The sequence below is a fragment of the Monodon monoceros genome, unplaced genomic scaffold (genome assembly GCF_005190385.1).
Source record: "Monodon monoceros isolate NGI ecotype Baffin Bay Population unplaced genomic scaffold, NGI_Narwhal_1 Super_Scaffold_19, whole genome shotgun sequence".
NCBI classification, from domain to species: Eukaryota; Metazoa; Chordata; class Mammalia; order Artiodactyla; family Monodontidae; genus Monodon; species Monodon monoceros.
Genome location: NW_021703775.1, coordinates 8,628,785 through 8,652,085, shown reverse-complemented (window position 1 = coordinate 8,652,085; position 23,301 = coordinate 8,628,785). Strand labels below are relative to the sequence as shown.

General features: G+C 59.4%; 2 protein-coding genes across 2 annotated transcripts in view; both read right to left on the bottom strand.

Annotated features, from left to right (window-relative positions):
• SEMA4C (semaphorin 4C) overlaps nucleotides 1–1,108 on the bottom strand; it is a 10,804-nt gene extending 9,696 nt beyond the window's left edge. Inside the window, exon 1 of the mRNA XM_029232792.1 lies at nucleotides 355–1,108. The gene's annotated coding sequence lies outside the window, so the exon portion shown is untranslated. The remainder of the gene's footprint in view (nucleotides 1–354) is intronic.
• A 3,603-nt stretch (nucleotides 1,109–4,711) lies between these two features.
• FAM178B (family with sequence similarity 178 member B) overlaps nucleotides 4,712–23,301 on the bottom strand; it is an 87,183-nt gene continuing 68,593 nt past the window's right edge. Inside the window, 4 exon segments of the mRNA XM_029232503.1 lie at nucleotides 4,712–5,075; nucleotides 6,426–6,578; nucleotides 6,886–6,963; nucleotides 20,493–20,618. Coding sequence (XP_029088336.1) covers nucleotides 5,043–5,075; nucleotides 6,426–6,578; nucleotides 6,886–6,963; nucleotides 20,493–20,618 — 390 coding nt within the window. The 3' untranslated portion in view covers nucleotides 4,712–5,042.

Genomic DNA, 23,301 nt, shown 5'->3' with positions numbered 1-23,301 from the left:
CTGCCACCGCCCCTCGGCCCGGCTCGGCTCGGCGCCCCCGGGATCGGGCTCCCCGCGCCACCGCGGCGGGCGCCGGCTCTTTCTCCGCCGCGGCCGCGGCTCTCCGCCCCCTCCCCCCTGACGTCAGGCGGGGGGGCTCGACGGAGGTCGGGGGCGGGCCGCGACGGCCCGCCCCGGAGGGGGCTGCGACCCGCCGCGACCCGCACGCCTACCCGCTCCCCGCCCGGGGGCTCGGACCCCCGCCCCTCCCCGTGCCCTGCCGCCCTGCGCCTTGCAGCCGCGAGCTGCGCCACCGCGCTGGGAGGTGGGGCGGGGGAGGGACTCCTGGCCCTGGCACTGGGGAGTCGGACTCACCGGGTCTTTCCGAAGTGTCCCCCAAGGCCAACCGCGCAGGCTGGGCGGCCGGGCTCGGGAATGGGGCTAAGGGGATCCCCACGCTGAGGTTACTGGAACGAAGGCGTGCGGGCCACTTCAGGGCGAGTATCCGAGGCTTCTTTTCGGGGCGGACCAGAGTGGTCTGTCTGTTGGCCCCCAATTCTTCTCCGTTTCTTGGCCCCAACTCCCACTGAACCCTGCGATCAGACTGGAACGGGCCTCACCAGCCAGTAAGAACCCCCAAGTCTCCCCGAGACCTTCTGCCCCTTGTTTCTCACGCTCCAGGCGGAGGGACCTGCTCAGCGCCCCCCCGGCCAGCTCCCGGCGAAGACAACCCTGGACTCCGATTGCACAGAGCCTACCCCTCAGGAAATGACTCCTTCTGGTGCCCTTGGAAGACTGAATAACAAGTGACATGAGCCCTGATGTTCAGACGAAAGGGTTCTGAGGGGAGCCACGCTGGAGGAGAACTGGCATCTTCCGAACCGCCAGCCTCCGCCCACAGCCGCTCCTAGAAGTAACTTGTAGCCCTGGCCTCCTGGGCGGTGCTGGGGTGTCCTCCTTGCCAGCTGGTTTCTCGGAGCTGGGCAGGTGGACAGAGGAACCCCAGGGAGGCCAGCCCACCGGGACCCGGAGACATATGCCACCTCCTGGCTAGGGGCAAAGGGCAGAGGTGAAGAGACTGGAGGCCCTGAGGCTGCGGTGGTGACTTTATGCCTGGTGCAGTCCTGGAGGGGAGGGACACTTTAGGGCCCCGTCAGCAGATCTGGATTATAAATCAGTCCCGACGGGAGCTTTTGTTCTGGGTTAAAACTTGGCATCAGAAAAGTGGAGACCAGAAGAGTCGTGGAGATAATTGGGAAAAGCAGCCCAGTTTGGATTCAGTAACAATTGGGTCTTTGCTGGTATACATAAAGGCCCCTTCTCCCGCGCTGGCCAAAGCCACATTTCCCAGCTCCTTTCCACCAGAAAAAAAAAAAAAAAAGAAAAGCTGTGGCCTTGGAGATGCTGGAGATAGGGGGCAAGCCAGTTAATTAGCATGGGGTGGGCAGGGAAGGCTTTGCTTCAGCTGACAGGGAGGAAGATGTGTGACCCCCCTCTTCCTGTTAGACCCTGCGTCTATGTATGTGGATGTAAATCAATAGGCAGGTGCCCCTCACATTTGTTCTGTGCTTCACATCCTGCAACTTGCCTTCACTCTGCCCTCATGACCACCCTTTCCAAAGTAGGTACTGTTTCTCCCATTCCATAGATAAAATGAGTCTCAGAAAGGTTACGCATCCTGCCCCAACTCACATAGATAATGAGCAAGGTCAGAATGTTAAATCAGGCCTTAGGACTCCTGATCCTGTCTTTCCACTAAGTCACAGGGTATCCTGCTAACTTTTAGGCCACAAACACTCCATTTCCTGCTGTTTTTCCTCACCTTCACCTCCCACCCACCTCTAGGTGTGACGGTTACCAGGCTGAGACCTGAGCTCCTAGCCCCATCTGCAAGACAGCCCTAGTGGAAAGTCTCATCAGGTGGTTTGGTTTCACTGGCCGTGACCGTCTTCTGTAGCTCAAGGCCGGCTGCTCGGTTCCTGCTAACAGACTCCGGAGCCCTTCCCTCCCAAACGCTCCTCAAAGTTAAGGCTGCAGCTTGCCTGCTCCCCTCTTCCACCTTCACTCATCTTCTGCCGCGTTCCGGTCCTTTCCGGCGCTGGCCTTTGCCGTGGGCGGGTGGGCAGGGGATACAGTTTCCTGCGTGACTACTTGCTCATGATTCATACTTTAAAATAAAAGCACAACTGGTCAAAAATGAGGATTCCTGGGTCTTAAATTAAGAAGAAAAAAAAGTTACTAATACCCGGAAAAAAAAAAAAAAGGCTTGTGTATAGGCATATCAAGCCTCCTCAGGGCCTGTCTATCATATTCTATGGAAGGTATCCACTTTTCAGGCCTTAGGCCTTGACAGACCCTCTTACTTTCCCCATTTGTTCAACTGCTTGTGGCCAAGAAAAAGCAGATGTGCTAAATGCCCCCCGGGTTTCTCTGAGGACCCACTGGCAGCTCAGTCCGGCCCCTAGAGATGGACCCAAGAGTCTCCTCTGGAAAGCAAGGCCCCCCTCACTCCCACACCTTGGTCATGCACCACGGTGCCCCTCCTGTGAACTCCAGCTCTCCTGAGGCTGCTTTCTGAGGGGGGGTGAGGGCGGGGCTGAGGGGTCACAGTGGGGTTCTGTAGTCAACACTGTCTGGCCAACTTCCAGGGGAGTCAGGAGCTGCTGTCAACCCACAGGGGGGAAATGAAAAAGCCTGGGTCAGCCACCCTTCAGGGGCCTGAGGGCCTGGGGACCTGGGGACCGAGGGGAGTGGGGACATAGGAAAAGGACTTCCTCTCTCCACTTCCTCCTAAAGGAGAGTTATCAAAGCCGTCCACCTGGGAAGCCTTTCCCTTCCAGCCCCTCCCTACCACCATCACCAAAGGAAGCAGGAGAACATCCGTCATCACAGCCCCGGATGCTGCCTTTCCAGTGGCTTCCACCAGGATATCCCTCAGCCTTTTCCCAGGGGCTTAGGGATCTGGAAAGAGTATGTGGCCAAGTTGCCAGCATTACTGTGGAACTCTTGGCCTAGAGGCTGGCTCTCTAACTGGTCCCGGACTGGTTTCAGAAGATCTGGTCAGCTCCCAGCCAGTTCCAGCGAGGGCCCATTACACGTCCCGGGGGACGCCGTACGCCCTTGGGTGACCTCAAAGTGCTCACCTCTGCTCAGGTTACAGGGAGGCCTCTGGAGGGCCTGAGCTGTCACCAACACCTCCTCTCTCCTGGGGGTGAGTGTCTCCGGGAGCTGGGGCGGAGGGGGGCAGTGCACGAGAACCGGGCCTGGGCAGGAGGGCTCCATAGCCTGCAACACTGGACAGCTCGAACCCTTGCTCAGAGCCCAGCAGGGGCGGCTTTGAGAATTGGAAACTCCCTGCTTCAGACTCTCAGGGCTCCCTACTCCCTCTCTGCCCTTGGCTGCGAGAACGAAGAAAGGAAATTCCAAAGATGATTTCCAGGTTTCCAGAGCAAACTGAAGAGCTGGGGATCAGGGGCAGGGGCGGCCCTGAGGGAGGGGGAAGGCGGTGGCTCGGCACAGCCTCCGCTCTGCTATCGGAGGATCTCAGGCCTACCTGATGCCGCTGGGGCCTCAGGGGTGCCCTGGCCAAGGGGGCCTGTGATGTGGCCAGGAACAGAAACCAGAACTCTCAGGCAAGCCGCCTGGGCCTCCAAGCCTCCCTGGCAGAGAGCTGCTTCCACCTCTCACCTGGCGAAGGAAGAGAGGCAGGGAGACGTGGTACCCGGCCCTCGGCCGTGTGCTCGTGCTCTCTGATATACATCTGCCTTGGCTCCCAGCACTCTGGGGACCCAGCGAGAGCCTCCAAAACAGGACCAGGAAGCGATGGGCTACACTTTGGGGCTGCAAATAGAGGCACTTGGCCTGAAGGTCCTTTATTTGGGGGGAGTTTCCTACTTAACCTGCCTTACCCTGACCCCCGTCGTGTGAAAGAACAAAGGAGAGGGACAGATAAACAGAGAAAGTCACAAGCACCAGCCACGGTGACGTTCCACTGGCAGACTCTAGGGTTGAGCTGAGGAAGGGGCCCAGGCCCAGTGGGCAGGCCTCATCCTCTAGCTACCTCCTATCTACCTCCTGTGGCCCCTGCAAAACCCCGTCCCCACCCAGAAAGGAGTCAGGAGGGGCCAGGGGCTAGCAATGGAGTCTCAGGGTTGGACGTGTGGGCAGATCCCCAAGGATCTCCTGGGGGTACCAAAGGCTCACTCACTTCTCAAGGGGAGCAGGTCAAAGACGTCCAGCACCCGTTTAGGGATCAGGGCCCACAAAACTGATCTTGGGTAAGGCAGAGGGGAAACAAAAAGTCTTGGGAACGATCTTTCGGCACTGCCCCCCATGCCCAACTCCTAAGTCTGGGAGTTGATTTCAGAGCTCAACAATAAGTTGAATTAAGTGTAATTACAGCCCTGAGCTACCATCTCACTCCCTGGATCTTCCCCAGTGGCAGCGGGGAGTGGGGAGTCCTGGTCCCAGACCGGTCCAAACAAACGTTCCCCATCCCTGCTCCCTGGGTGTCTGACAGCTCTCAGGCCACAGCCAGAACTGCTCCTCCCTGAAGGTTTACAAACAGCCCTCAGCTGCAGGGGGTGGGGCGGGGCACATGACTGCCTGGGGTGAGAATTCTGCAAAGTATAAGCGAGAAGTCAGGAAACTGGGCGCTGAGCACGGGCCCTCAGTAAGGGACTGAAGGAACTCTTGTAACCAATGATGCTGAAATGAGACTTTAGCGTGCACAAGGAACCCTCACATTAGGGACACACAGAGATGGGAAGGAGGGTGGGGAGGATGGTGGCCGGAGGACCCAGGAAGCCCAGGAAAACCAGAGCTTTGGAGACAAAGGTCTCGGGGAGAGGAGACGGTGGGGAAGGGAAGGAGAGCTGAGAGGTGAGCCAGGCAGCGAGAGGCAGGGTCCTTGCCCGGAGGGGGCTCGGGGCAGCGGGGGAGGCAGGTGCTTGCTTCAGCTGGCTGGTCCTCCTCTGGTCTCCATTCTTCACGCCTTCAGTTAGCTGGGCCATGTTCACTTCCTGCCAGGGCCAGGAGCACTGGGCCACCCCTGCCCTGCTCCATTAGATGTCTTCCCAGGGGCTGAAGTACTGGGTCTGTGGCAAAGAGAAAAGCAGGATGTGACGGTCTGGGCCCAGGTAGGGCCCACCGATGTGACGCTCCCTGGCGCTCCAGCATCCCTTGAATTTCCACTAAGGCCTCCTCCGTGCCAGATGCTGAGCCACAAGGCTCCTGGGGCTGCCAGTCCAGGTGAGGACATGGCAGGTCAACGGGCCACTCAACCACAGCTCTGCCTCCGTTCTCTCTACTCCCTGTTCACAGGCCCAGGGCGCTGTGAGAGGAAGGTGGGACCTGCCCCCTGGCTCGGCCAGGCCACGAATCACTTTTCCTTCTTTTCATGACAAACACACTGCTTCTCACCAGATTCCAGTGTGATCTAGTTCCTTAGGGGTTGAGGATGAGGTCTGCTCTCCAGCTTTCTCAGAGACTTGTGAAATCTGAGACCCAAGCCACAGCCTGTGGCTGATGTGTCAGTCCCAAGTCAGAGGTTACGGGGGAAGGACAAGCGGAGGGGAGTCAGAGGAAAGGCAAGTTGGGAGCCCTGGAGCATTGGGAGGGGGGTTGGAGAAAGAGTTTTTACGAGACCCAGCTCATCTGCATCCAGGGCTGGGGGCGAAGGGGTGGCAGGGCTGCCTGTTGGAGGAAGGGACAGAGGCCAGAAGGGAGGCTGCCAGAGCCGGGGCTGCACTGTGCTAAATGTGCAGGCTCGCGAGTCAGGCTGGTTCTGTGCCCTGGTTCTGATATTTGCACGCCCCCGCCTGCATGATGGGGCAAGCTGTTTAACCTCTCAGTGACTCTGGCTAGCTTGTTCATCTGTAAAATGCGATCATAACAATACCTGCCTCATGGAGGTTACGTGGATTCATGTAGAAGAGGGTCTTTATTCAATAAACATTAGCTATGAGTATTTATTACCCAGGGAGTCTGAGGGAGTCAGGAGCATGAGTGCTGTTGCTACAAAAACTGGAGGGACCAGGGCAGCCTGGGAGCGTTCCCCCCAGCAGAGTGGGAGGCCAGCCTCAGGCCCACAGGACAACTGGGCAGAGGGTGGACAGCTGGTGCCTCTGCTGCCCCTTCCTGGCACAGCTCACGACAGACCGGCCCTGTGGCCCAGGCTCTTCCCTCTCTGGGGTGAAGCTCTTCTTTGCCTTCACCCTGGAGTCGCCTGCGCTGTGCCTCCTCCCCGCAATCCCACACGGGGGCCTCTGACTCTCGATAAGAATGGCGATGGCCAACCGAGGACACGTCTCCCCGCACTGCCCTCTGCCCCCATCTTCCAGCCAGGAACCCGGCAGCTGCAGAGGGGGCGGACACACTGAGGGCTCCGGTCAGCCGCCTGACCACATCCCTCCCCTCCCAAGCCTGGGGGCTGGTGTGGGCACCACCTGGGGCTGGCAGTGGACCAGCAGCTCCTGCCAGCGGATGTAGGTCTGGGCAGCCAGGTCCTTGAGTGCGGTCCAGTGCATGGCCTGGGGGCTCTCCCGGATGTGGGTGCTGATGCTGCGGTCCAATTGCATGCACAGCAGCTGCACCTCTCCCTGCAGAGGCCGTGGGGGGCGGGGCATAGGCCCGCAGCCACAGTCGGGGAGGGGAGCACAAAATCGGAGAAAGAGGAGGACAGGTCTGAGTGACTGCCCAAAAGTCAGGCAGGAAAGGGAGGGGAGGCACGGGGTAACCGGGGGCACGGGTCAGTATCCCTTGGGAAGGCCTGGTGGGATGCTGGGAGGAGGACGAGGCCGGCTCCCCTAGGCCTGCTTCTTTTTCAGCCTCCCACTCTTCCCAGTTCCTGGCAGCGGGCTGGGCTCCTCCCCCAGGGGCCCCAGCCCAGCCTCCTGGGAGACTCACCCATTGGTCTGGAGTAATGTCCTGGCAGCTGACCACCAGCCCAGCCAGCGTCAGGAGGCTGTGACACAGGTAGCAGACCTGGGGAGAGACAGGCTTCCCTGAGTGCAGCTCAGGCCCAGCCCTGGGCTTCCACGACAGTGTCTGGGGAGGTGTCTTCAAGGAGGGCCCCGCTCACTCAGAGCTCTGCCCCTGAGGAATGACCGTGCTCCCCCGCCTCAGAAAAAGAAGAAATCTCTGCCATCCAGAAATCCACACTGTCACCCAGCCCCATCCTGGGGCTCCAGAGGAGAAAGCCCGCGGGCGAGAGGGGCCTGTCCACTCTGAGCTCTGCCTGGTGTCTGTGGTCCCCGAGGTCTCTGCTCTGCTCCCTGTGGCACCCACGCCTGTGCGCACTGTGACCAGATGCCACTGTCCACTATATGCGTACACGGGTCCCCCATGGGTGCCCAGCTCAGCCCGGGGGGACACCCCTGCACAGACAGATGTGCAGCTCAGTCCAGACACTCCCACCGTGCTGACCGGAGGAGGCTGGCGAGGGGAGGGGGGCAAAGGGCAGGAGGTCTGGTTGAGCATTCGCCCACCTTACCCACCTACTCATACCCTCGCTCTTGCCCCCTGGACACCAAGGGGTGAAAACAGGACGAAGGCCGATTCTATGTGATCAGAGGCTACGTTAGATCCTGGGGTGCCCTTGGACTCTGCTGGTGCCCATTCATTTATGAGAGATTCACCTGCTGTGCAGAGAAAACGAAGTACGGGGAGCACCCACCCCAAAGGCAGGTGAGGCTACTGCTGTGAAGACAGCCTGCTCCTGGCACTCAGTGGGCATACCCCTCCCCCACTCGGAGGTGCCAGCTGCTCTGTCCCCTTCAGACTCCTCCTAAGATAGGAAGGGTGGCAGGAAGCACCCCACCATCATGCCTGTGGCAGATAACCAGCCCTGAGGCTGAGCTGGGAGGGGAGAGGCAGGCTCTAGAGATGGCCAGCAGGGCTCCAGCTTGGTGATAATGGGGTTGGAGCTCAGAGCCAGCCAAGGCTCCCCTGTCCCCCCACTTCCCCTGCTCTTATCATCCTCCCCCTTTAGAGCACCTGGTGGTGCCCCAGAAACGGTCACAGCCTCTTTGCACAGACCCAGCAGCCTCCTTAGGGCAGAAGCTAGAACGGTTTTTGAGGGCATCAGACACTCTGGAGTGTAGTCTTCTCCAGCTCAAACACCACGTGCAAAATCCTGAGGCCACAGGCCAGCGACCCCCCTCCTCCAGCAGCACCTGCCCTGCCCAGGACCCAGCCTGTTCTTCAGCACAGCAGCTGAGGCCCACAGGTGGCTGATACCACAGGCTGGCCGGGTTGGGTGGCATGCCACCTGGCAGTGGGGAAAAGCAGGGGGCCCACTGGGTGTGCCTCCAGGCAGCGCTGCCCCGGGCTGGGGAAGATCCAGCCTCCGTGAGCAGGGTCCACCTGCTGGGTCCCCCTTCCCCAGCCTGGCCTTGCCCTTGGGAGGCTCACGGCATTCGGAACTCCTGAACTCTGCAGTCGTGGCAAACGGCTCTTTCCCGCCGTCCCAACCCCCTAAAGCAGGCTCAAGCCTGTGCGCTAGACAGTGTACCTTAACTAAGACACAGCCACACACACTCAGACGTCGGACAGGAAAAGATGCTTCAGGAAGGCTATCATTTGGTTACTGACACTGAATACTGAGCCCCAGCGTTCCCATGGACCAGGAGGACAAAGGGTCCTTCTGGCTTTTCTGGGGAGGGCGGGGGAGCGGTGGTGGTGTGCAGCTGAGAGGGCTTCAGGGAGGAAGTGACTAAACCAGGTCTCAAAGGAGCCGTAAGATTTGAGGTGAAGGTGGCCCTGTGCGGGTGGGGCACAGCCAAGAGTACACCACCAGACAGATCCCGGGCTGATGCAAGAAGCAGAGGCAGGACTCGCCGGGGGACTCACCGCCGCTAGGGCACGAGCTGGGCTGGAGCGGGGAGAGGGGGGCGCCCTGGGGACTGGGCTGGCAGCAGAGGGACCAGACAGTGGACAGTGGAGGCCACTCCACGCTGCTCTGGAGCAGGGAGCCTGGGTTGTGGAGGACAGACTGGGGGCACTTGGGGGAAGCAGGGGATGGAATCTGTTGGGATGGAATCCACCGAAGTGAAAACACGGCTCTCAGAAGGATTACACTTCCTCCGTCTTTTTTTTTTCTCTTTAATTTCTTTACAATGTGTGTGCTTTACTCATATAATCAGAATATAATGACAAAAATTTTAATTAATTTTAAAGCAGACAATGCCAATGATAAACGACTGAGCCCAGGTGGGTCTGGGGTAGGTGCGGGGCAGGGGAGAGGGACGTGACCTTGGGAAGCACCCTCTTCGAGAGAGGGTCATTGAGCAAGCTGATGGTGAGAGGTGGTGGAAGCCAAAGAAAATATCCCAGGGCGATGGAGCCTAGGGCGATGGAGCCGTCGGTTGGCGGCCGGGAGGGGGGGCCTGTCTGCAGGGTGGGTGTGAAAGCCCGGGAAGGCTGTGGCAGAGGAGAGAGAAGGACCTTTCACCTGTAAACATTCCCTCAACCGAAGGGGGCGTGGAGGCGCTGGGCCGCGGGCTCAGGTGGAGGCCCTGGCCAGGCCCCCAGCCCCCTGATCTCCCCTCCCCTGCAGAATGTATCTTCCTGGGAGGGGGGCGTGGTGAGGGTGGGCCTGGGATCTGAGGAGTGCCCTGGAGGAAAGCCTGTGCAGTGGGGATTTACTGAGAGAAAAGAGCGGCTACGTGTGTACGGGTTTCACAACTTCATTCTTAATGCCGATTCCCATAATTGAATCTGGAGGGAAAATCCCAGGGAAACTATTCTGAATACGTTTGTTTTTTGGGGGGGGGGGGGGGGGGGGGGGGGGGGGGGGGACGAGAATAGCAAGAAGGAAGAGGTAGTTCTGAAGAAGAGCCCTGTTAACCACACTGTATAAGCCGATCGTCCAAAGGGCGGGTGAGGGTACATGGGAACCATGCCCACTACCTGGAAGGAGGGCTGGGAGCATTCTCCCCTCTTTGGGGAAAAGGGCTTCGTTATCAGCAGAGTCGCCCAGACCATTCCTCCCCGCGGTCTCTGCACTGAGAGGAGAGGTGAGAGACGGTCCTTCCGCTCTCATCCAGACAAAGGGACAGACCGCGGCACCGGGGACACGCCAGGCTTCTCCTGCACCTCAACCCTCCTCTCCCAGGCCCTGTTTCTGTGAAGGTCAGAGAAGCAAACCATGAGCAGAAACTGGGGCTCTAGCAGGCTGGGGGAGGCTGAACCTGGGTCTCCGTCCTCTGGAAACTTCCTCCGGTGGGGAGGGCAGGGGCTGGCCCAGGAGCCCTGGGAGACAGGGTAGGACGCTCAGTCAACAGCCAGGTGTGAGAGCTGCGTTTCCTGCTCCAGTTGTGCTGTGACCAGTTCCTGAACTCAGCAAGCCCGTTCCTGTCCTGCTGGCACCACAGAAACGTGTGGCTCTGTCTTCTCTTTCAAGATACTGGAAAGGGAGGCTGGGCAGAGGCCAGGCATCGGCAGGGCCAGTGCAAGGTGGCCCTTCCTCCTGTCTGAGGCCCCTTCCAAGTCCCTATGGGCGGGTGGGGGTATGTATGGGTGTAGGGGAAGGTGCCGGGTGGCTTCAGGGTTAGTGAGCAGTGCAGGGGCACACCTTGAGTGGGGGCTATATCCATCCAAGCTTGGGCATCTCGTCTGTAGAACGGGTGCTCCCCAGCTCAGGCCACCCAGCACCTCCCGACTGGGGCGTGAGTGGAGGCTGGGAAGCCCCCAAGGGAAATGGGGCCAGGAAGCCTCAGTCCATGACTTGGGGAGAGGCAGAGTCTGAGGCATGGGACGTGCCCGAACCCAATGCCGACAGGAAAGGACGGTCCCCTCCCGCTGCTGCCAGTGGGGCCTGCAGCTCCATCTTCCGGGTCTCTCCCCGGAGTCTGGCAGACAGACTTTTCTGAGAAGTTCTGTGCAGGATGCCTCCCTCCTGGCTCTAGCGCCTGGAGGCGGGGCCCCGCCCTCTCCCTGGGGAAGGATGACACGGCAGAGAGATAAGGGACAGCCCACTGGGCTTGTCACCCGCGAAGGGGCCAGGGGAGGGGAAGGCCAGTGTCTCCTTTTCTGGTCCAGCTAGTTCTGACCCGGGAACCGCCAGCCAAGTCTTGGTGTACAGAGCTTTCGTCATGAGACGAAAGGGAAAAAGGGTGGACGGTTCCCAGGAACTTCATCCTTTAGAAAAATTCCCCTCTAGCTAATGCCAAGGGAGCTGGCGGTGGGTTATTTACGCTAAGAAAGGGCAGAGAGGGGGAGGGAGAGGATCTCCCAGGAAGCCACTCGCTCTGGCCAGAACATAAGTTTCTCCCACCGCAGTTCCGAACAAGAGCGCAGGCTCACCCGAGGCAACCCTTCGAACCCAGCCCCCTCCCTGGAGGCTGCCAGCCCGGTGGGGGGCAGAGGGGGTGCAAGGAAGGCAGGGGATGGTGGATCTTGCTCTTGGCTGGAGGGTCCTGGGGGAGCAGGTCCAGCCAGCTCTGGGGCAGCTGCTGTGGGGCATGGGGGTGGTGGTGGGGGGAGAACTAAGGCTGACCCAGGAACACCTGCTGGGGAGGACACACTGATTCAGAGGACACAGCCTTCCAGCCAGGCTGCTGGGGCCCAGGGGCTCACACTGCAGATGTCGCTGGCTCCCGCTCGGCAAGCTGGCCCTCAAGGCCAGCTGCTGTCCAGTTCCTTGCCCGGGATGCCAGGACCCCAGGGCAGCCTCCCTTGGTCTCACCTCTCCAGGCTCACAGGCTCTGGGGTTGGGAGGGGTCCTGTCCTGGGGGACCTGCATTCAGCCACAGCCTGGTTGGGCTGCTCTCGGCCCCGTTTGGAAGGCCTGGAGGTCCAGGAGGAGAATTCTGCCATAGGTCCTGTCATTGCCACGTGTGGGTCTTCTCAGGGGTTCTGTTCCCTCAGAGACACTTCGCTGCAAACACACGTGCTGAAGGTCAGTTCTAGAACCAATGAAGCCTGGGAAAGAGTGAAGCCGCGCTGGTCCGCCTTGGGCCATTTCAAACCCAAGGCTAGAGCTGGGCCCTGATGAATTCTCTTCCTTCCTTCCTTTTCTTTCTCCTTTTATCAAATTGAACCCTACGGCACTACTGCGCAGTGCCCTGACCCAGCGGGTTCCCACAGAGGTCCTGCTGACCTTCACTTTCAGTAGATGTGGAAGCTGAGCCTGGAGAGGTCCCCTGACTGCATGACCATCTCCACTAAGTGTTAGGCCCGATGCAAATGTCTGTACGTGCTCCCTTAAGGTGAACAAGCTGTGTGTGCGTGCGTGTGTGTGTGTGTGTGTGTGCGCGCGCGCGCGCGCGCGCGCGTGCACTCATGCTCCCTAAAGGGGGTTTAACCCTGGAGAGAGATCAAGGCCCTTCTGCATTGCACAGCCAGGGCCCCAGGGCCTGCTAGAGGCAGGACAGGGAGAGGCTGAGGCTCCCCCCTGGGCAGGAGAGTCGGGGCAGCAGGCCTGAGCCCCAGGGCATGGTCTAGGTACTCCATCACACACGGGCTGGGCAAATAACAACAAAAGTAGTCAGTCATGAGTAATCCTGAGGTAGGGCTACTTGCAGGCCCCAGGCCAAGAGTCTCAGACCGGGGACAGACTGCAGCTCATCTGGCTAGTGTGCCCACCAGGGCTCAGGGGGAGAGGGGACGCGTTTCTTAGGGGAACCCCGTCTGGACCTGTCCTGGAGCGTGACACCTGCCACCATCTCTAGGTGCTATTTCTTCCTAACTTCTTCCGCCCCACAAGTTAAGTGCAAGATTTATTCCCCTTGCCCAGGCCGTTCCTGCTCCAAGTTACACTCTCTGATCTTGGCTTGGGCAAGCACCAAAGCAGCAAGCAGAGGGCTGTGCCCACAGGAAAGCTGAGTATGGAAGTGACTCTGACCAGGACAGGTCATCCGTCATAAGCCCTAGAGAGAAGGAAACGACAAGGACGCATAACCCATCCCTAGGAAATGACATGGTGACATGGCACCTCTTCCTAGCCCAGGTCCCTGGAAGCACAGGGCACAGAGGCCAGAGAACAGACATCGCAGGTAGGACTTGCCAGACTCACCCCGGGGGCTTGCAAGGCCAGACACTCAGTTCTGTAAATGAAAGTGCCTGTTTAGGCGTGGGGGTGGGTAGAGCCCTAGACATGGAGCAGGCTGATGGGAGACGGGCTGGCAGCATCTGGACAGGACCAGCGCTTCCGGCTCAGCTTTTGGGAATGGCCACTGCCTAGAAAGTTTGTCTCAAGGCCCCAGCGGGGCGGAGAGATGGGATGTCTCTGCTGAGGCTGCTAGAGGGCCTCAGGGCCCCGCATGGGTCCCCCTCCACAGGTAGCTCAGAAGATGAGCCCCTCACCTGCTCTTCTAGCTGCCCAGAGGAGGTGGGTTCAGAGACCTGAGACCCTGAACTCACCTGAAAGGGACAGAGGTATTCTTTTTTTAAGCTCTATCCTGAACTTGGAGTTGGACCCTGAGCAGCCCTGGCCCCTGCTCTTGGTAGTGAGGAGGGGAGGGAACTAGGAGGCCGTGGCACAGCGGGGCCAGGTGGGGAAGAGATGCAGTTGAGACAAAAGCAGGAAGGCCGAGGGCTTTTTGTTCCTGTGGACCTGCTGCAGGGGGTTATCTCAGCGCATCTGCCCCCCTCCTATGTCTGCGGTGGGAGGAACCGAGGGGCTGCAGGCAAACCCCTGCTGGAGCGCTCTCACCCAGCCCACCCTTCCTTTCTGGCTTCCTGCTGGCCGTGGCGGGGGGGTGGGGGGGGATTTGACAGGCGGGGGGATTGGCTGGCCCTTCCTGCTCCTCCAACTGGGACTAGAGACCCTGACCCCAGGGGGATCTGGAACGGAAACCCAGCTCTGCCTGCCGCCCAGAGAGGGACAACATTCTCGGTGCCTGTGTTTGAGAATCTACGCCTGGGTGTGCACGTGTACATCAGTACGCGGATTCCAGAGCCGGAGGGAGCCCCTGAAACCAGCCAGGGTGTTGGCGGGGGCTGGAGGGGCCCCATGGAGCGGTGGCTTCCTCAAAAGCCATTTCCTCAAAAGCAATGGCTTCCTCCCTTCTCTTTCTTATCTTTCTCACTCTCTGTATTGTCTCCTGGCGTGTTGGCATGGCCAGTGCCCGGGGAAGTACCGCCCTCCTAATACGTCCCATGGGTGTTAGAGAACAAGGCCTCTGCCCACGGCTGAAGACCAGAGGGATGCCATGGACACTAAGGCTTCCTGGTGCCCAGGGTCCTGCCCCCTCCTTTGTCGAGTCCCAGCCTCCCGTCCCCTACACCCAGGCCAAGGTGCCGCACAGTGGGGACTTCAGCCCGGATTCCAGGGAAAGATGTGTGACCTGGGCTGGCCACTCACTTCATGCCCGGCTATATGATTAGCTTAGAGGTGAGCACATGACCCAAGCCAGGCCAATGAGACTCAACTTTGGGACTCTGTTAGGATCCAGGACAGAAGCTCTTTCTTTCCCCCTGGCTAGGGTTGCAGAGGGAAGGAAATAAGCCCGGGGTGTCTCAGAAGCAGCGGGAAAGCTGCCTGGGAACGCACCAAAAGGCAGAGCCTAGAGATGCAGAGAGCGACACGGAAGTTTCACGACGCTGCTCAGCCCTGGTCCAGCTGAGCCCGATGAGCTGTCCCAGGACCTCTTGGGACGTGTGTTTGTGTTTCTGTCACTACAGCATCCTGGCAAAGACGGGGTGAGAAGGGACAGGACAGGCGGTGAGCAGAAGAGCAGTTGAGGGGGCCATGGTCTGTCTGGCAACTGTCCCTCCAGGCTGGGGACAGCTAGTGAGGGGCCTCACACACCCTTCCCGCTCCCCGCTCAGGTGTGTGACAGTGGGAGCTGAGCCCAAGCTGCTTACACAGGGCTCCTAGAAGGCACTGCTGAACTCCCGGGTGGTCCAGTGGTTGGGACTCGGCCCTCTTACTGCTGGGGCCTGGGTTCAATCCCTGGTCGGGAAACTAAGACCCCGCAAGCGGGCACTGCTCCCCCCACCCACACTCCCGAGGCTGCTGGGCGGGGCTGGGTGCAGCTGTGGTGGCGGGGAGAAGGTCCCTCACCAGACTGTACCTGCTCAGGGCAGGCATTTTAATGGAAGCATGTGGTTGAGATAGACCCTGGACCCAACCCTCAAAGGCGACTCTGTTCAGGTGTGTGAAGCAATGTGTGGACAAGCCACTGGCTGAGTGAACAGACTGTAATGACCACCGTAATCCAAGGATAGGAGAGACAGGCCTGGCATCGCCAGGAAGGAGGACCAGCAGGGCAAAGACACGGGCCTGAGAATGAAGGGTTTCTGGGAAAGACACCCCCTGCTTGGAATCAAACGGAGTGGTTTGATATACAGGAGAAAAACCGCATGGATGAAGTAGGGCCAGCTGACACAGGCCTTGGATGGGGGGGTTTGAATATGATGTGACAGGCACTCAGGTTCGCTTATTCCTACGAAAGAATGGGAGAAAGACGATCGCAGAGTTGTCCAGGGAGACCTGAAGGATGGAGAGACAGAGGCAGGGGGGTCCTGGGGCAGAAGCAGGTGAGTCACCCGCACGGGGTTAAGGACGGTGTCTACGGGAGGGACCCTTGAAGGGTCCTTAGGAGGACTGAGCCTGGGGTGGGGCAGGGCAGAGGGCAGGCCAGAGCTGCCGAGGACTCGGGCTGGCTGGGCTTCAACAACAGTTGCCTGCAGCATCTAAGCCTCTCCTCCGCAGCTCAACAGCATCACTTTAAGCCCTGCTCGTACACCTGCAAAGAAGCCAGAATTCCTGGGAGTCGATCAAAGCTGGCCTGGGCCCCCGGCCCCATGTGCCTGCAGATGCTCAGAGGTACCCACTGTGAAGGGGCTCAGCGGCCACTCAGGTGGCTGTGATGTGTATCTGGGGCACGGATCTCCCTTTAGGGTCAGCTACCCAGAGGTCACCTCCCCAGAGGTCACCTCTTCGAAGTTTATTTCCAAAGATGTCAGCTGTTCCTCATTTTGGAGGAAGTGAGGAGGAACCCAACGCAGACTAGCCAGAGGAGGAACTCAGGGGTCCTCAATAGCCATTGTCCATTCTTCAAAACCAGTCCTCCTAATCTTGGCCTGACCAAGGCCCCCAGCCCTGTGGGCGTGGCTCTCCCTAAGGTGCGGGGCAAGGGGCAGGCAGCTCAGGGGAGAAGGCACAGAGTGGAGGGAGAGGGAGGGCTTCCTGCTCCACCTGTCCTTCTAGGTGACACGAGGGCCAGGAGCCTGTGCCCCAGCCAAGCCCGAGGGAGTCCACGTCCCCATGTTGGTGTCAAGTGGCAGCGGGAGAGTGCAGGGCACAGAGGCGGGTGCAGAGAGCCGGAGGGCAGCCCCAAACTCCCCAACCACACCCAGTCACGTAAGGCAGCTCTTGGCAGGGTCACCCGACACAGGGACAGGCCAGCGCAGGAGTAAAAGCAGTAAAACTTGTTTGTCAACTCTGTTAACACACAGGCACACCATAAAGATATACAGGAGATGCACACAACATACAACACGCACGCACGGACACGTGCACACACACACATGCGCGGCAGTCCCGTGCCCTCTGCAGAAGATGTGCAGAGACGCCAGGCGTGAGTTCAGAGGAATCTGTGAGGCAGGGCGGGGTTCACCCCGAGCTTCAGCCAAGCCCAGAGCGCACCCCGCCCCTTCCCTGTTCACACATGCACTTCTCCTATAAACAAGCCTCACGAGCACGGAGATGGGAGCACAGGCCACGTGCGTGGGGAGGCGTGTGCATGGTGAGGAAGCCGATGGGAGCCCCTTGCAGCTGCCAGGCTCAGTCTGGGTGGGGTGGCCTCTTGCGGCTGGGCCCTGGGGGGTCAGGGCCCATCACAGATGCAGAACCCTCCGTGGGTCCCCGGCTGTCTGTCCCGTGAGGGCACTGTCGGGCTCTGAGGAGGGCGTGCCCAAGGGGCAGAGGAGGAGACAGAAGCGGCTGGTGCCTCGGTGCAGCCCCAATGCTGGGACATCCCCCTCCGTGGCCTTAGTTTTCTTCCCACACAATGGAAAGAGAGATGGTTAACTTCCTCAAAGTTCCCAAATTTAACCAAACTAGGGGAAAAGTTCCACCCTACCATAAAGATCCTGGTTCTACAGACCTTCCAAATCCCTAGGGGAAATACAGAGCCCAAAATTCCTTCACTGTAGCATCCATGTGGCAGAAGGCCAGGGAGAAGTCAGGAAGGGTAGGGAAGTGTGGTCAACAGGAACGTCACACGCGACAGAGGTTTAACAAGACAGTCATCTCGATAAAAATGAGTTAAGTCTGGGCAAATATGGTTTAGGCAAGTCAGCTAAAAGAAAACAGAAAGTCCCCAGGAAACCCCTGGTTCTGGGCTGTACGGCTGAGCTCGTTGCTTTGAGGAGACAGTGAAATACAGAGTCCAGTTACAAGATGTTTGCACAGAGGCGGAAAGGACAGCCTCACACACACACGGAAGCCTGGGAAGGAGCTGGCCTCTTGCAGAATTGGTACCCATGGGCCAGAGGGAAGCACCTGGAGGCCAACTCTCAGAGTACAAGCCTGAATTAAGACATCCTCGCCCACCTCTCTCAAACACGCGGGGCGCAAGCTCCTCGCAGGGCAGCCCCAGACCCCCCGGCGTCACTCTCACCTCGATGCTCCTTCTCCTCTGGGAAACCAGGCAAGCACAGGGCTGCCGAAAATCACCCAGGGGCTGAGCAACTTCTTTAGCCAAAAGCACTTTAAAATGCTCAAAGTACTCTCACCACCCCGTTCAGAAGCAGGATTCCGATTTTCCACACAAGCTCTGCCCTGATTTGCTAGGACACTTTGTGACTCTTGAGCTAGGACAGAACCCGCCCCCACCAGCCCCCTCCCGCCTCCCATCCCACCCCCACCCCCTGCAGTGTTGCAGAAGGAGCAAGTTGCTTCTTTTGTTGAACTTGGTGGTTAGCTTTCTCAGGCAGGAATCTCACTAGCTTATAATTACAAACAATGGCTGTGATTGGTTCTCTCATAAGCAGGTGACACTTCCGAAGTCAAGGGCCTCCAACAGGAGAAGCCCAGGCCATCAACCCTTGTAGCCTTAATGAAACAAGGACATCAAGAGACAAGGGGGCCTATACACAGAGGCTGGTCTGAGGGTGGAGGGCGTGCAGAGGGAGGGTGCTTTCCAGCAGAGGGGTGGGAGGGCCAGAATGGGGTGGAAGGAGAGAGTTCAGAGCGGGAGAATTACAACTGCATTCATTCGTGCCCTCATTCAACCATCTAGCGCCCAACACAGCACGCGATGCTGAGACACCAGCTGTGCCCACAGTCTAGCTGGGGAGACAGACAAGTCAATGGACAACTGCAAAGCCACGGGATCAGTGAGGAGAGAAGAGTCACACCCTGGGCAGGGAGCACCCAGCCTCCGGAGAAGGCAGGACCAGGAGAAGAAGGCTGGGAGCTTCCTGGGGGAGGGAGGAGCCTGGGCCAAGGCCCTAGGCAGAGACAGGAGGGGGGGCGGGGAGCGGAGGCTGGCAGAAGTGTTTATCTGCAGAGCTGGAGGAGGGCTGCGACCCAGCAGTCTTGGCAGGAAATCTCCCAGACAGGAGTGAGGGGCCTGGGGGCGGGGCCCGGCAGGGCTGCCCCAAACGCTGGGAAGGGCCTGTCCCCATTTCCTCCAGGCTGGGTCGCCTCAGGCCAACCTCACTCCGGCCTTAATTTCCCCGCTGCACCCCAAGCAGAAAGAAGGCAAAGACTTCGAGCTCTAGGGATAAAAGGCTCGGCCAGCCCAGACCACCACTCCCTGTAAAGCAGGGCAGATGACGCCCCCGCTCTTTTCGGCCAGTGAGTAGCCCGATCATCTTTGAAGATGAAACACGCCTGGGCCCTAATGAGGAGTCCGTGGGCTCAGCGGGGAGTGGGGCTGGGCTGCGGAAGTCTAGTCGTCTGCCCCACCCGGCCCTCCCGGTCTGGAGAGTACCTGGCCCAGGGGGACAGGATGCTCCGCATCGCTGTGCAGACTGCTGCCCTGTGCCCGCACCAGCCCCACCCCTCCACATCCCTCCTCTGCTCTTGGCTACCTCGGAGCAGGATTAATCCCAGCGGGCTCGAGCTGCAGCAAAGCATCTAAGAGCTGCCCGGGCCTCACTTGCCTCTTTTGCTGCCCTGTACCAGCACCCGGCCAAGACACACCGGCCCCTCGTGTTTCCAGGCCAAATGGGTCATTTCCAATATGCAGCCGACCGGGGTTGACACTTCACAGCCTCCTATACATGCACGAGAACAGTCCTCAAATATAAAAGGATACCCTCAGCCCACTTACTCCCCTCGCCTCCCAGGCTGTTGAAGGCACATCTGCTACCAGACTGTGAGGCGAGGTCCAGAGGTGGCCCCAGGGGCCTGGAGGGCAGCTTTTCCTTGGTCAGACCAGACACAAGCCTCCTCTTCTCTCTCGCCCCTCCCCTTCTCTCTTTTTCCCTTCCCCCAGCCCAGACCTGGGGCCTGCGCACCTGTGTCCTGCGCAGACGGACCACCCCCAGGGGCTGACCCCACCTCTGTTCCAGAGCCCCCGGAACACCCAGACTTAGCCTCCGTAACGAGCTCCAGTTTCACGGGAAATAGCCGGCAAAGGGGAACGGGGCCCGGGGACAGCTCACGTAAACTCACCGACATTAGGCACAACTGAGAGATAACCTTTCCTGAGAGTTCCAGGAGAGGAGCGTACACCTGGGGGTTGTCATATCTTCTTAACAGTTCATTTGTATTCATTGTAATTAATTCACTTATATCTGATTTGCAGAATGATGCCCAAAGGCTGGCCTTCTGGATGTCAACATCCAACCCCCGGGTAAGCTTTTTGGAACTACCGCCTTCCTAAATTAGCAAGATGCCTATCTGCATCCTTCATCCCTGAGTCCCCAGGGATGGGGGAGCTCACTGAGCTCTATCCCCCAACCCCCCAGGGAGCCAGGCTTGGGACTCCCAGGCTGAAGCCCCTACACCGCCACCCCTGCTTGACATTCACCCCCGGCGGTCACAGGCCTGACCATTCCAAGCCCCACAACCGGCAGGCTCTGGGGTACCTTGTCGCCCCTGACTGCCGCCGAAGCATGGCTTCCAGGAAAGCTGGGCGACGTCTGGAAAGTCAATTAGGAAGAACTGGGGGAAGGCCAAGGACTCAGCCTCAGTGACGACCACGGGAAATAGCAACAGGGAGCTGCACCCAGCTCCACTCTCAGGAAACGTGGGGCCTCGTGCATCTGAACATTCCCTGGGCTTCTCCTTTATGGCACTCCCTTCCCACCCCACTCCCCTCGCCAGTGCTTCAGCTCCTGCGTCCTCTCTAACGCAGCTGGCAAAGCCACGCCAGGCCGCAAAGGCCACAGCGAAACTCACAAGCCTGCACGCCTGTGCCCACTGCGCCTCCGTGAGGGGCACAGGCTCTGGGGAGATGGGCAGGAGTAGCTGGCTGGGCCCTGCCCCGAGGCCCCGGGCTTTCGGGACGGGCAGCCTTAAGGCCCCCAGGCTGTGCCTTGTGGACAGCCCAGCCTTCCCTGCTACCCTGGGGTGGTGCCTTGGCAGAGGCGGGCAGGGGCTGGGTGCTCACCTTGTGGTCTAGCTGGGCACTGGCCTTTGGCTGCTTCTCCTGGCTGGGCGGCATGGTCTCAGGGCCCAGGTACTGCCCCAGGGTTGATGGCCTCATGAGGCTCAGGAGATGGCTGAGCGAGGACAGCTGGGGAGAGAAGGGCGGCCATAACTCACGAGTGCTTGGGGCACTTCGGGGACGCATGGCCGGGACACGCCGGCTGGCAGGCATGGGTCAGGGCCTAGGCTCTGGAGCCACACCATTGGCTCCATGACCTGGGGGCACCTTTTCCCTTGGGAGCCATGTGGCCTCTTGGAGCCTGTCCCCATCTGTGAAATGGAGACAAGCACACCCCTTCTTCCCGGGAGAAGAGGCTCTCATGCTCGCAGGGCATGCATCCTTTAGACAAGTGAATGAGGAGGACTTAACCCACATCCCGGGACTGAGTAGACACTCAGGGCTTAGAAGAACCAAGACCAGAAGAGGGTCTCCTCTGCCACAGGACAAGACCTTCCCACCCTGAGCTGCTGCTCAGGCCTGCTGGCCCTCTACTGTCATTTAACTTCTTACCACGGGCGTTTTCAACACTCCTGAAAGAAGAGAGGTTGAGAACTCCCTCCATACTCATCTCTGTGAACGTGAATGATGACTGCGCTCATCACCCCCAGCCCCCCTCCGCCTTTTTCCTCCAGAGAATTTCAAAGCAAATCCGAACACCGTATCATTTTCCCCACAAAGAGCTTCAAACAGAAAAGGATAAGGATTTTTTTCCCCAACATAATCACACCATTCTCTTGCCCAACAAAATTACCAAGAATTCCTTACACGATCAAACACCTGTGTTCAGTTTTCTCCAATTGTCTCAAAAATGTCCTTAGGCAGTTGCTTTGTTGGAATGGGATTCCCCGCGAGGTGCACACACTGCCCTTTGGTTAATGTATTATATCACCCAATCTGCTAGCTGCCCTACCCCCCATCTCTGAACAAATGGGGGCACGTGGCCTGCATAAGTCCAGGTGTCTGCATCCAGCCACTCCTTCCCACCCAGCCCCTGCACCTGGTTTGGGCAGGCTCGGGTGGGCCCCAGCAAGGACCACCAGCTGCCCCAGAGCTAACTCACGGCCGGGGCTTCAGGAGGCAGGCAGTCTCTGAGCCCTGGGCCCCTCTGAGGCCACCTGTAACCCTGGGGAGGGAGGATGCAGAAGGAAAGAGCTGGGCCAGGGGAGTTCACAGAGGCACCGTGTCTTTAGATGTAGCAGGTGGAGGCTGGCCCAAAGGGTGAGGGCTAAGCCTCTGGGCCAGCTCCCTGCCCGAGCTGGCACACCTGGCTTCTTCCCCCTGACTCACCCGCAGACACCTGCTCAGCACCTCGGCCAGCCACGGGCTTAGAAAGCCCACAAGAGCAGCTGGGCTGAGTGAGGGCGAGGAGTCAGGCCCGGGGCCTCGGCTCCTGGAAGGGGGCCAGGGCTTCTTGGCCTAGCGTCTGATCCCTTCAGAGAGGGAGAGCAGGAGGCAGGGAGAGAGAGAGGGGGAAGGTTCTGGGCGAAGAGAGGCACCATCTAGAGCTCCACCGACACCAGAGCTGTGCCGCCTTGCTCAGGCCTTCCAAGTCTGGCGATAGTTTCCAAAACAGCCCTGCCTGCTCAGGGCTCACAGCTGTGCAAGCACAGGAGCGGGCTCTGCAGCCCACGCCCCCAGAAGCAGCCCTTCGGCAGGCAGCCCCGCCCCAGCTGGGACCCTCCCTGCTAGGAGCCCTGGGCGGGCCGGGCTGGGCCGGGGAGCACACAGCAGCGGCTGGCTGCTCCCACGGTTTTCCTCTCCCTCTGTGAAAACAGCTTCACCCTGCTCAGCACAGCAAGCTGCTGCCTTCTGATTGCTTGTTCTCTTTTGTTCCCAGCTCTGGCAGCCGCAGTCATCCCCTCCCTGGGAGACACACCCTTCTCCACGCGGTCAGGACTTATTTGGGCTGCGTGGGTCCCAGCAGGGCCAGGCTCTGACCAGCACGCCTCCCCACTTTACCCCCACCGCTGGGAGCCGTCTCTGCAAACACTCAGCCTGTTAGGACAGACGTCCCCAGGCAAGGAGCAAATGATCACCCGAAAAGGCAGGCCTCCGCTGGCCTTGTCGGTTTGTGCGGCAAGAGGTGGCAGACAGTCCCAGCGAGGCAACTGTCCACACGGCGGTCCCTCCTGTGCTCAGACGGTAGCAGCAGCTTCTATCGGCCCAGCGGAGAAGGCCAGCACCTTAAATGTCTGCGAGGCCCTGGGTGGCCCCTGCTGTTCCCTGGAGCCTGTGCCCTGCCTGGGCCTTCTGACCGGACACTGCGCGGCTGCCCCCTCCGCCTTCCAGCCTTCCTCCGGGCCCACCTTCCCAGTGAGCCCCCTCCACACACACCTGCCCGCCCATCTACCCGGCAGCAAGCACCCCTTCTGACGTGCTATGTAATTTTCTTGTTTGTTATGTTTATTATTACTTGTCGCCTGCCCCTCACTAGAACGTAAGCTCCGTGAGGACAGTTTTGGGTCACTACAGTGTCCCCAGAGCCTTGCACAGCACCTGGCACATGGCACAGTTGTTCCGCCTTATCCGAAGTTTCACTTTCCACGGTTTCAGATACCCGTCGTCAACCGAGATCCGAAAATATGAAATGGAAAATTCCAGAAATAAACAGTTTGTAAGTTTTCAATCGCGCGCGCCCTTCTGAGTAGCGTGATGAAGTCTCGCGCAGTCCTGCTCCGTTCCTCCCTGGATGTGAATGTCCCTGTGCCCAGCGGATCCTACCCCGTTAGTCACTGGGCGGTCGTCTCAGTTATCAGATTGACTGTCGCAG